This window comes from Colius striatus, chromosome 16 (genome assembly GCF_028858725.1).
Source record: "Colius striatus isolate bColStr4 chromosome 16, bColStr4.1.hap1, whole genome shotgun sequence".
NCBI classification, from domain to species: Eukaryota; Metazoa; Chordata; class Aves; order Coliiformes; family Coliidae; genus Colius; species Colius striatus.
Window position 1 is genome coordinate 12,445,475 of NC_084774.1, and position 13,188 is coordinate 12,458,662.

At 43.8% G+C, this 13,188-nt stretch overlaps 1 protein-coding gene across 1 annotated transcript; it reads left to right on the forward strand.

Moving 5' to 3' along the window:
• The first annotated feature begins 4,739 nt into the window (after window positions 1–4,739).
• Window positions 4,740–10,742, forward strand: PRELID3B (PRELI domain containing 3B). The gene is given in 7 exon segments (XM_062009367.1): window positions 4,740–4,860; window positions 5,688–5,856; window positions 6,336–6,425; window positions 7,004–7,074; window positions 7,917–8,019; window positions 8,664–8,730; window positions 8,733–10,742. Coding segments are annotated over 7 exon segments (696 nt in total). The 5' UTR covers window positions 4,740–4,828; the 3' UTR covers window positions 8,897–10,742.
• The last annotated feature ends 2,446 nt before the right edge of the window (window positions 10,743–13,188 follow it).

Here is a 13,188-nt window from a genome sequence, read left to right on the forward strand (position 1 = left end):
TTCCAGCAAGGCAATTCTGTCTAGATCACACTCTAACATGGAAGCAGGGGAACAATTTATTTCTGTAGAAAAATACCTTCTGGATTTAGGGGTGGGCAGCCCTTTGAGGGTGGTTGGTGCTGGGATGTAGAATGAGAGTAGGGATCTTGTCCTCTTTGATATGGCAGCACTTAGATATGGGATAGGGAGAAAGAGGTACCGTTGTGAGGTGGTAAATACGAGGCCTTTCCCTCTAAGGGATAAGCATCAGGGCTTCACGTGGAGAACCTCATGGAAATCGAGCCCCCTCTTGTGGTTTTTCCACGCAGAAGGCATGAATCCATTCAACCATCTTTCTGAATAAAAAGCTGTCTATTCCTGCATCGTATCTCTGAAAGTTGGTATGGTTACTGCTATTTCGTCCCTTCTGAGGAGATGACAGGTATTAGTCTTAGGATAGGAAATTATAATCTGTAAAACGTTTTATTTGTATTTCATATGCAACTTGACAGCCTTTTTCACCAGAATATGAGGGATTAGGGGAAAGGGAATTGTTGGCTATTTCTATAACTTCATTTTTCTTCATGCTGAGGGAGGACAAGCCATAAGTACTAAAGGACTGGGAAAAAAAAAGACAGTCCTGGATGACTGATAAACAAAAACAGGCATTTGTCTTTCATGGACATACGTTTTGTTTTGTGTTAAACTAAACTGCATGATACTAACAGATACCAAGTCAGTGTTTGTTAGTGGATGAAGAACATGAACATGAAATGCAGTGAACTTAAAAAACCGTTGAATGTCAAGCTAAAACCCAGCCACGATGGCAGCAGCTGATCAGTGCAGCTGGAGAATGGGAGTAACTGCCCTCAGGTGGCATCTGCTCCTGGCAACATCCACAGTTTTGACTGACACCAAGACATTAGTTGTGTAGAGTGTAGCTAACCAGTGCAGCTACCCTGGCTGAGGCAAGGAGCTTTAAGATGTGTAGAGCTCAGTGGTCTTACATGCTGTTTGCTGCATTCCTGTCCCTTCCCTCTGCCTGAATCAAACGATGAATCCAGACCTGAGCTGTGATAAGGAATTTGGAACTACATCAGTGATGAAGAAGGAAGGTGAAAGGTTTTGGAGTGAGAGCCCAGCTTGATGAAGCAGTGGGAAGCAGCTGTGAGTGGAACTGCTAATGGCATGCAGAGCAGGGGGAAAAAAGGTAAAGAATGATGGTAGTGTCAATAAAAGCACATTTTCAGTATCAAAGAGGAAATATTGTTATTCCATCTATGTTTCTCTGAAGTGCAAAAGAAATGCACTGAGGCATCTGAATCTGTGATTCAGTTTGAGCTCTGTTCTGACCTAGTAAATGTATTATCATGAAAGCTCATTTGCACTATCATGTTTTCAGGGTGTGGTACATCGTGTAGTGGTGGCATTTCCTCATAAGTGTCTCCTTTTGATACTAATCAGAGATCTGGATCAAATTTACTTGTACAAAACTATTAAAGTCTGAGCAAAAACTAGAGGGGTTGATACCACCCTACACTGAGATATTGCTGTGCTCTCTTTCTGGAAAAAAAAAATAAAAGGAGGGTATTTGCTTAATAAAAGGACAACTTGAGGTGACTTTTTCATACACAGATGTAAATGACCTGCAGGCCATTTAAAGAGCCGATTCTGGAGGCAGTGAAGAGGGAGCTTTGCCAGCCAACAAAGCTTTTGTAAGAAGTACATGCAGGAAAATACAGCCAAGCACTAACAGCCTCATATGCTTAACTGCCTGGCGATGGTGATGGAGTGTTTATAGATAGGGTGGACATTAAGAGTTGTATAATGGAAGTCATTGAAGAGGTATGTCTGGAAAACATGGATAATATCAGTTTTCTGCCAGTACAACTGCCAGACTGACAAAGGGAGGGGGATGTTGTTTTTCCAGCTCAAGAGAAGAGCAAAACCTTTGAATGGTTTTCATTAAAACTTTAAATTTCAGACCAAGGAACTGGGGCAGCATCATTATAGTCTTAGCTATAGTTTAGAATGGGACAGGGGAAAAAGTACATCTCAAAAGAGATTTTTCTTAAGTGTATGAAGTAGTAAACTCACCTCAGTTGTAATCTGAAAACTGTGCAGTGGTGTGATACACAAGGCAGGTGAGCAAGTAGAGCTCATATCCTTCCTTCTGCAAGGAACAGCAGTACTCAGACATGGAACCTTCCCCATTCGCTCTTCACTGTGTCAGTCACCTGCAGTCTTACTGCAGTGAGGTGTGGCTGTGGTGGCCCGCTGTGAGTGCCACCTCTGCCTCGCATTCATTTCACCCACAAATGCATCTTGAGCTAGAATTTAGCAATATTTTGTACTGCAGAGTGGTCTAGTTGATATGTGGGATTATTAGGGCTTTGAACCAGGATGGTGTTTGCTTTTATGCGTGAGACAATCTTGTATTTTTCTTACAAAAAGATAAACTCTTAATTGTCTAAGCCTGTGGGGGTTTGGTAGCCATTATGGAATGCGTGAATGATCTGGACCTCATGTTGGAGATCAGTGACTTTTCATTTGGGAGCTATTTCCTAACCTTTCTATTTTTCAGTCAAAATGACAGATATTTTATGAGGCTGCCTCAAGGGGACCACTCACACCTTCCTGCTGGCAAACAAGGGGCTGAAAATACAAAACCATCATGACTGGTTCTGCAAATAAATTCACTAGGACCTCAGAGCACTTTCATATACAATTCCAAGAGCAATTTCAAGTCTTTCTTAAGTCATGCCAAGGAGATTGCTCCGCCAAAATCTATATGAATCATGTAATCACAAGACCTATCTCATGCATCAGTCGCATTCAGCAGAGTTGTAATCAAACAACCCCTGAAAGACACATCTGAACTAAGTGATCTCCCTAGACATCCATTATGTAGACATCCATTATGTAGACATCCATTATGTTTCTTAACAATCATCTTGGTAGTACCTGGTACTGGACAGACTTAGAGAATCTCTTCTTTGGCTTCAGTTATGAGACAAACACTGTCAACATATGGGGAAAAGATATCAAATTTCATAGTACTAAATTCTTTGTCATAAAAATGAACACACTATTCTAAAGGTGCAACATCACCAATATAAAGAATTCTAATATTTAGGATATGTCACTTTTGTTGTAACTCTGCAGTTACAAATTAGTATTTTCCTGAAGTCTGGCCTCATTATCTATAATGTTATTACTCCTTTCAAAAGTCAGGTCTGTAAGTAATTCAGCCCTTGATATCACTCAAATACTGAAACTTACTTGAAGTTTGTATGAGCAATAGCTACTGAGTTATATAGCTCCTAATCTACACCATATATTGGCATGCTTCCCTCTTGGAGATGTCATCTTGCTTTGCTTTCAGTAAATAACAGTTCTTTTACAGAAAACAAAACCTGATAAGAGGTTACTGATAGCCTGATGGGTAGGAGATGGGTATCTGCTGAATTGCTGATGTCTATTTAAGGGTCACCATCTTCCACAACCATGAAGGGCATTCTGAGACCTCTCAAAATGCTTGGCATTTTTAACATCCTTTGCAAAATCCACTAGTTGCAAAAATCATGCAGTGGGTATTAAGTCTCCAATGGATTCAGAACTGACCTGCAATCTTCTAGAAGTAACTTTGTGACAGATTACCTGCATGTTAACAACACTGAGAAATAGTCCTGTGAGGTGCAAGAGTCAGGAAAAGTAAGATGAAGACAGGTCTCTCCAGCAACAACTCTTATTCTCTTAAGAGCTCTCAAGTATTTGCTGCTGACAGAATCTGGTAGTTTACCATTAAATAGTAGCTTCTCTGAATAATAGCTTCTGTATTTGGTATCCCAGTCCTGCTGTGGCCCCGTTGGAAGAAGAAACCCTGTTTCTACACAACTGAAGGCATTTTCAGCGCTGTAATCTCGATAACTTTGTAAGAAAATGCTTGATTATGTGCCATGAAACGCATGGGTTTCTGCATGTTATTGTAACAGGTCTCTCACTGTAACCTTGTAAATGGCTAATGGTTTATCCAAGAGGGAATAAGATAAACAGCTGCGGACAGTTCGTTGAAACCCTTCCATTCTGGAACAGCCTCCCTGTTACAGAAGATGTTTATTAACGTGGAAAACAGCGAAGGCGCTGTTTTGTAACTGTTATAAAACACCTCCCGAGCAGCCACTTACAAAACGAGCTGGCCGGGGGCAGCGGCACGTCCCGGGCGGGGCCGTTGCTGCGAGTCCCGCCTCGCACCCGCGGATGCCGCGGCACGGGGTCCCCGCGCCCGCCGGGGCTCAGCCCGAGGGGGACGCCACGCGGTGCCCTCGGCCGGCGCGGGCCGTACGAGGCGGGCTCCTGCAGGCCCCGGCGCGCAGAACCGCCTCCCGAGTCCGGGCCGTAAGCGGCCGAGCCTCCAGCAGCCCCCGGGCCGGTGTCGCCCGCCCGCGCTCCCGGCGCTGCCCCGCGTCAGCCGCCGCGTTGCAGCCGCGGGGGGGCGCGCTCCGCAGACGTTCACCAAACCGCCGCTTCGGCGCCCCCCAGCGGACGTCCCCGACGACGACAGGCTGGCGCCGTGCGCGCGGCCGGGCCGGGCGGCGGGCGGGCGCGTGACGCGCGCGCTCCCGGGCACTGCGGCCGCGGCGCCGCCGTGTGTCTGACGCGGGACGCGGCGCGTGACGCCACCGCGGCGCCGCGCGCCGATTGGGCGCCGCCGCTCCGCGCCCGCCGGCGCCGCCGCTGCCCATCGCCCGCCGCGCAGGCGCCGCCGCCGCGCACCGGCAGGTTCTGCTCCGCGGGCGCCGCAGCGGCGCGGCGCCAGGACGCTGCCCGGACTCCCGGTGCCGCCGCCATGAAGATCTGGACCTCGGAGCACGTTTTCGAGTGAGTGTGGAGCGGGGGCGGCCTGAGGGGAGAAGCGGCGCCGGGCTCGGGGCAGGCTCCGCGCCTTCGGTGGGCTCTGGGCCGGCCGCCCGCCGGGCAGGCTCCGCGCCGCAGCCCCGCCGCCGCTCGCCTCCATTGACCTTCCGCTGCGCGACCTTGGCGCCGCGGGGTCGCTCGCCGTAGGGAGCCGGTTTCCGGGTGGCTGGTTCGGCGAGGCAGCTCCGAGGCACAGCACCGGCCGGCTGCCGGCGTGGGGCGCGCTGCGGCGCTGGCGGGTCGCGGTCCGCTCGCACCTTGGCTACCGCAGCGCGGCCGGCGGGACTGCGAGCAGCGCACGGGCCGAAGCGGGAGGGCACCTGTGGGATGCTGGCCGCGGTCGCGGCTGTCCCGGGGCTCGGTACGGGAGTCACCAAAGCATTATGAGTCACTTCGGGTTGTCGGGGCCCGGGTGCTCCACAACGCCTATGGTGAAACTCCAAACGAAGTCCTTTTTAGAAGAAAGTAACAAATTATTCTAGTAATTCTGAAGGCTTAAAAAAACCCAGAGTCTTTCAGCATTATGTCATAGGGAAAACACTCTTATCGAGTTATAAGAAGGTAATTGACCTCAGGAATCCTGATTCATCAGGTGTATTGTGTGGTTAACTTGCATGAACCCCTGTCTAGTCCACAAAGTAGATGTTTTTCGCTAGAGAAAGATATTTGTAGCACTGGAAATCAGACTGCTTTAAAAATAGAAATTGGTTTCAATGCTGTGTACGGTGTTAATAGAAACCACGTTAAAAAACAAAGATGTACAACTTTGTGCCCTGATTCCATTTTGACAGTCACCCCTGGGAAACGGTAACAACAGCTGCCATGCAGAAATACCCAAACCCCATGAACCCCAGTGTGGTTGGAGTCGATGTCCTGGACAGACACATAGACACCAGCGGGAAGCTGCACAGCCACAGACTCCTCAGCACAGAGTGGGGAATACCCTCCATTGTGAAATCGGTATGTGTTGGGTTGCAGAGCTTAAAAAGGGTGCCGGAGGATGGGGAAGGTTGTGAACCGGGTTCTGTAATAGACTTGTATTATTTCATAACCTTAATGGTTTAATTAAGTACCTGGAAAGCTCATCAGCAGTACGCTGTGACTATCAGTGACTATAGCCAGAAATTGCATACATCTTAGATTGCTTCCACCTTGAAAATGAGATCTACCTCAACTGAAGAGTTTTACTGTAAGCTAAGCCCTAATTCTATTGTCATGGTGTCTGTTCACTACAATAACCACTATCTATGCATTTAAAGGCAGAAAAAAATCCTTCCTTGGAGGTCTTCAAGACCCTCCTGGACGTGTTCCTATGCGACCTGACCTAGGTTGACCCGCTTCTGCAGGGGGGTTGGACTAGATGATCTCTGAAGGTCCCTTCCAACCCCTACCATTCTGTGATTCTATTAAATTAATTCTGTATACGTTTGCCTTTTTAGCTCATTGGCACATGCAGGACAAAGACATACGTTCAGGAGCACTCTGTCGTTGACCCAGTGAAAAAAACAATGGAGCTTAAATCCAGTAATGTAAGTAGCTGTGTTTGTGCAGTCAGGTTATAATAACTCCTTGTAAATCTGAAAAGGAAAATCATCTTGGAAATGACTTGAAAATACCGTTAGAACAGCTCAAGTTAAAGGTGTAAGTAATGTGGTTATGCTTGACAAGTTCTGCTTTTCAGGAAGGAGCTATTAGGTTTTTTGGAACTGGTGAGGACCGAAGTATCTGAACATACTGACGAGCAGGACAGGAGTGGTGGAGGGAGGAGGAGGAAGGAGGGTTATATTGACATTTTTAAAAGCTATTTGGTGTACACTATCCATGCTTCCTAGTCATGTAATGATTTGCTCTTTGTGCTGCTCCATCTGTCTAATCTCACTGTTGTAATGTTCTTATAAACACAGTGGTTTATATTGGTAAATGATCCACAGACTTAAGGAAGGACAACTAGTCAGCAGATGCTGAACTTGCCTTGTTCTACAACTCAAACACCTACAGGAAAAGTGTGTTGAGATCAGATACAAGCATTCATTTTATATCTGCAACTCTATTTACTATATTCCTTTAATATTTCTATCAAGGGGTAATCTTGTCTTGTATTCCACAGATTTCATTCACAAACCTCGTGTCAGTAGATGAGAGGCTTGTCTATAAACCACACCCTCATGAACCAGACAAGTAAGTACCTCGTTGTTCCAGGATTGCCCTGAAGTAGTCCAGACTTTGGCTTTGAAAATTTCTATGGTTTCCCTTGAACAGAAGCTGAGGTTTCGATCACCTCTGTTAGGGTAACTTGTCCAAAAAAATGTATGCAGTGGCTTGTCATTTTCTCCAGTGATATTTCCCAGTAGTGCTCTGCAGAAGCAACTTAGTGTCATGCTATGATGGAGGCCAGTTCAGATCAGCTTTTCCAGGAGTTGTCCTGTGCCCGTTCTGTAGCTGGGTTTATATCCATCTCCCGTTGCTGTCTCATTTCTGATCTCTTCATCAACACAGAATCTGCACTAGAAGGGCACATTTATCTGCCTTTAGTCTATAACTTTGGAGGTTTGGGTATTTGGGGTTTTTTTAAGGCAAGTTTGGATCTTACTGAGTCTGCACTGCTGAACTAGTGAGAATTATGAAGGATCTTTCTAGGGATTCTAACGTAAGATGTTTCTGTCTCTCATGACAGTCAGAAATGTTAAAACCCTATAGTTGAAGGCGATATCTTGATACTGGTTTCACAGTTTACCTTCACACTGGATCTGCTGCTTCTACTCTTAACTTCCTGCTGCTAAAGATGAGATATTTGAGTGCCACAAAGGGACACTTGGACTTAGTGAGGACTCTTGGGTTTTGTTTTACGAGTGGAAGCATAAAGCACTTAAGCACTGTGGAAGTGTGTTGTGTTTATGGGGCAAGAAGTTCTGACTCATACAGTGAGTCTGGCAAGGGAGTGTACTTGTGGAGGAGCAAGTTTCTTTCAGCAATGCATTCTTTCTTAAACAGAATAATTTGTTTCCTGCTCTCTGTTTCAGAACCATTTTGACACAAGAAGCAATAATATCTGTAAAAGGTGTCAGTCTCAGCAGTTACCTAGAAGGGCTAATGGCAAACACAATTTCTTCCAATGCTAATAAAGTAAGTATGACCCTTGTCATATGTAAACTGTGTGGTTCAATGGCTAAATGAAAAAGGGAATAAAAATCTCCATTACATTTTCTGGCTTTGTCAGCAATCTAGGAACGGTCTGCGTAATTCTTCTGTCTTTAGTGTAGAGACTGAATGTTCAGTTTGCTGAACTTCCTCTTTTTCTACCTTCTGTGAATTGAGATAATAGATTATGATTGTCAAAGCTCTCTGAATCTTCACTGGAAAAACATCTCCACTCACTTCACAGTCTGGCACTGTCACTCTCCTGCTTGCCCCCATCCATTAGGGTTTTTATGAGGAAGGACATACACCCAGACAGATCTGCATGAGTTATGTGGGAGTAATAAAGTGGTGGTTTAGTTGAGAATCCACAAAGATATCTTGAATTTAGCCTCAAGAATGATAAAACAGTCTGGATAAAGACTTTTGTGGTTCGTAATGTGAGCGCTGCTGATATAAGCAATTTTTTCGTGAAATGTAAGGCCCTACGTGTTCCTGCTCATTGAAGTGAAAAATAGCACAGGGACGTGTATTTCTGTACCTTTTCCAACCACTGGGTCTTTTAGTCATTGTCAGGGTTTAACCTTATTTACTAACAATTATCCACTGACAACCTTCTGTTGTAATCATAGGGCCGTGAAGCGTTGGAATGGGTCATTAACAGACTGAATGCTGAAATAGAAGAGTTCACAGCTTCAGCAAGAGGAACCATGAGGAATTCAATGGCAGCAGCAGCATTTGTAGAGAAATGACAATAAATGTACCTGTGTTACTAAGGAGATTTAACAACTTGAGCTTTTCTCCAATCCTAAATACATGTATCCTTTGTTATTTAAAGGCATACCTGTGTCTTGGGCGTGTTTGAAATGAAACGTGGAGAAAAGCTGAGTTGGTGTTGATGAGGCTGGTGCACAAAGCCTGGCTAACAGATTGGTTCAGCTGGCCAGAATTTCAGTTACAGATGAAGAAATGATTTTCAAGTATAGTTCCTGTATTTACATGAACACTAACTTATAACATTTTCATATGGTGGAGGAGACTGCCATATTAAGTTAACTTCTGTGGAATTTTTAGTTTTGTGTGACTGATGGACTACCTCTTTTGGGACCAAACCCAAAATTAAACAGAATGGTTTGTTCCAGCATTGTTCTGTTTGTTAATTTTTAACAGTTGTGTGATACAACTTGGTTTAACAGAAAGTTTATTACTTGATGCTTGAAATATAAAAAGAATGTACAAAATATTTTTAGACAAAACTTTTTAACTTGTTTGGTTGAGCTAACATGGTACTCAAGCTGGTTTTTTTCAGTCAATATAGGTAAAACATATGAAATGTCTTTTATCTACTAAGACCTAAATTCTATTCCTAGATGCAACATTCATGAGCTGGGCAGGCAGTAACTTGAAATGAAATTTTGTCTTAAACTTCTATAATAAGTACCTCTGTTTCTAAAAGCCAGTTAAATAAAGGGGCCCAGGAAGCATAAGGGTTTAAAATCTTGCAAGCTGACAGGGCATCTAAGAATAGTAGGAGTTCACTTCAGAATTTCAAAGCACTTCTTAAAGGACTACACTTTTGTGAAGCTGGCTAAACAGTTACCTGGACATAAGAGGAAGTAATGTTAAAGAATGCTAATGATATCCTCATTAACTAGATTTTGCTCCAAAAATAACCTGTTCCATCAGCTGAATATTGTGTTGTCCTTTTAAAGTGTTTTAAGTTCCAGAAATTCCACTACCTTTTGAACTCATTTGAACAAAAACCTTGAGGATAAAAAGTTTCCTACAGTTCATGTTTCTTGGTACTGTCAGCAGTCATCAGCAGTGGGAACTTATAGGTCAGACTTTGACAGGTCAGACCTTGCCATCCTTCCTTCTGTGCCACACCAGTCTGTGAGTGGTCCTCTGGCTTCAGCCGGGGCTGTCTGTCCCAGGAGGCTCCTTCAATGTGAAGGAAAAAGGGAAGGACATAGCCTTGAATTAGCTGATGCTTATATTTTGGTGCCAGAGGCTTTTCCTGGAATTTTTATTGTAAACCTACAAGACTGTCTCTGAGCCTTTAAGAACTGGACTGTCACCTGTCCCAGCATATTTTATGTTGCATGCCATTTCTGTTCTGTCAGAGTTGCCTATTGAACAGCATCTGCTACATGCAGTAGCAGAGCTTATAATAAGTGATGAACACATCCTTCTGTAAGATTTGTGTAGGAGGAAAGAAAACCAGGTATGTGTATATGTGTAACTTTAAAAAATTCAATTAATTATTTTTCTAAAAAGAAATGCTTTGAGAATCCCATACTGAGTTGAACTCATTGAGGTTGCCATGCTTTCACACGAGATCATTACAACTGAAATAGCATTTTACAAAAGTGTCTGTGCAGCTTCTGCCAAACCCTACCATCATTCTGATAGAAATGCAATACTTGGAACTAACATGAAATGTTTTCTTAGCAGTTCATATCACTTGGCATTTTTGAGACAATTTTCTCTTTCCCTGATTTCCTGCACTAAGGACTGTGTGGTATGAACTCATTTGCCCTTGCACTGAAAAAACCCTACAGTTTAACTTTTGCAAATATTCCACAACTTCTTGAAAGATGCTGATTTTCTTCTGTTTTATTTCTGTACCTGCATCCTCACTTTCAGAGCACAGCTTTCTGTATTTCGTGCTTTTTCAATAAAATTTTATCTGATCTGGTGAGTTCCTGAAACTTTCTGATCTACTTGGTTTTTATATAACTACTAGGTGAGTAATCTGAAATGAGAGGGATGAAGGTGAAGTAGTAGCTGCTTCTTTTGAAGTACATAGCCTAAAATGCACATTCAGAGTTGCTGTGGCCTTTTTTTGCTTCTAAATAACTGCTTTTCTGCAAACCTGACACGTTAACAAGCAACCAGATTACAGTCTGCTAGATGCTGTAAATAGATTTTTGGTCTACTTGGACCGGGATTTGCATTCTACATTTTCTCTTTTAAGGAATGTGTCTCTGCACGTGGAATCTAATGCTCACTATTGTAGAGAGCAAAAGAAAAATGTTTTTGAGTCCATACAGTCATGTAACAACTTGTCTGTTTAGCCCCAATTTTCACAAGATGAGACTGCACCTAAAGAAGCTTTGCTTGATGGGGAGTAGGGGACTGCATGGAGCAGTTACAAGGTATGTGCTGTCCCACAGCAGGAGAAGGAAGTGGACACCTGCCCTGGGCTCGTTATGCTTGCACATGCACACTCAGTTGGCTACTTCAGCAAGAAGAGGGATCCACAGCACGGCAGGGTTGGCGATGCTCTGGGGAGGGGCGATGCTGCAGTTGAACGCACCCACGCTGAGGTCAGCGTGACCTGAGGAGAGCAGGGGAGCTATGTTTAGGAGTGGAGGAGGTGGGTATCAGCGCTACAGCTGGAGGGACAAAACTAAAGGAAGGATGGGGGGGTGGGAGGGGAGTGGAAGGAGCAGAGGTGGAGGAATATGATGTGAACCAAGTGATGGTGTGGTCTTGGGTGGATTTCTGCCTGCTTCTACTTGCCTGGATGGATTCACGTTTTACCTTCTCTGCAGATTTAGCCTTTTTATAAGTAGAATTTTAAACTCATATATGTAACTTTGCTGAGAAGTAGAACAGAAGTGAGTAAGTTTTAGATCCAAAGCTCTATGGCCTTCAGAATATTTAAGATGACGCTTAAATCTTTTGTTCTCACTGCTCACTTTCTGAAGTTTTCAGTGAGAAGTCTTTACGTTTCCTTGCTGATCGTTTTCTTCATTATTTTGGATGACTTTCTCACATTCCTGTGACCCTTAAGTATACCCAACACAGCTACTAAGGATTTCTGCCAGGAGGAGAGGCATGTTAATAAGTCTCAAAAGCATTCTTCTAAAGCAAGTTGCATCTAGAATGCTATCACAATAGCATTAATTGAAAACCAGAAGTTTAAACTGCAGCAGTTGGAATTTTGAGGTCTTGGCAAGCTTAATGCCCTCTTCTGTTGAGACTGAACACTTGCATCATCTCCTGCTTCTGCTGGAAACACAATGCTCTTGAATTCTAAAACATTTACATGGCCAGCACCATGTGCCTGTAGAAACGTTCTTTTGAATGAAACTACTTATCTGATTTGTATCTTAAAATTGAAACAAGGAATGCAAAAATGACCTTTTCTTGGATTTGACAGAAGAATTGGCCATGCTAGGAATGAGATGTTGCTGTTCATGTAGTAAAGATAAAAAATCCTTACTGTAAATTACGCTGATCTTGTCCTTCACATCTTGGTTTAAACAGGCTCAAGAGGGTTAAAGCAGCACTATAATGGAATACTCGTTTTACACTGACTACAAGGCATTCTAAGAAGAGGAGATCTATAGGGTTTAAAATGTCTTTCAGTGGTGTGTAGTAGCTTTCATGTGCCCACCTGCACTATAAACTTGTTGAAGACTTGTGTCTGTGCACCTTGCTAATTGCCTGCTGCTGTCATGTTCTTCAAGACACTGCTTTTTGACAATCTGAAATGATGAAAGCTGCTACCATGGAAGAAAGCAAAATACTAAATTTATTGTGACTTTGAAATGACTCATGTCTATGTGAACACTAAAATAATACCACTTTCTTCAGTCAGCAATAGAAATGAACTTTAAAAGGCTTAGTTTACCTGAGAAGTATTTCTCTTTGCTGACAACGGCTGTCAGCACATGTTCAGTCACAGAGCAGTGAATTATGGATGTAAATGCGTTGTTTCCTCTGGAACACACAACAACACACAACATTGCTGATCTGTCTGTTGTGGTCAGTACTTGAAACTGTACAGTCTAGCACCTTTCCAATAACTGTCATATGCAATAAACCTACGCACCCAGCGTTGAGCAGCTGCAGCCTTTGAGAACCCCTTGGCCCTGGCAAATAGTTGGTTCAGAGGGAAGATCAGCATCCTGGTGAGGTTCCCCTTTGTGGGAGAACTGCAGAGTGCTGATTGAGAGCTTGTGTGAGAGCACTGAGCCAGTTTAGAATCCTTCCATTTCTCAAGATGAAAGTTGTTCTTTCACTTGTTAATTTCTTTCTCAAATCATTTGATAGATTTGCTTTCTATTCCTGCTTTTCCTGGGAAAGGACAGAACACAGAGAAGCAGGGTGCTGCTGCACAGATTATTTTATTTCCCTACCTGCACA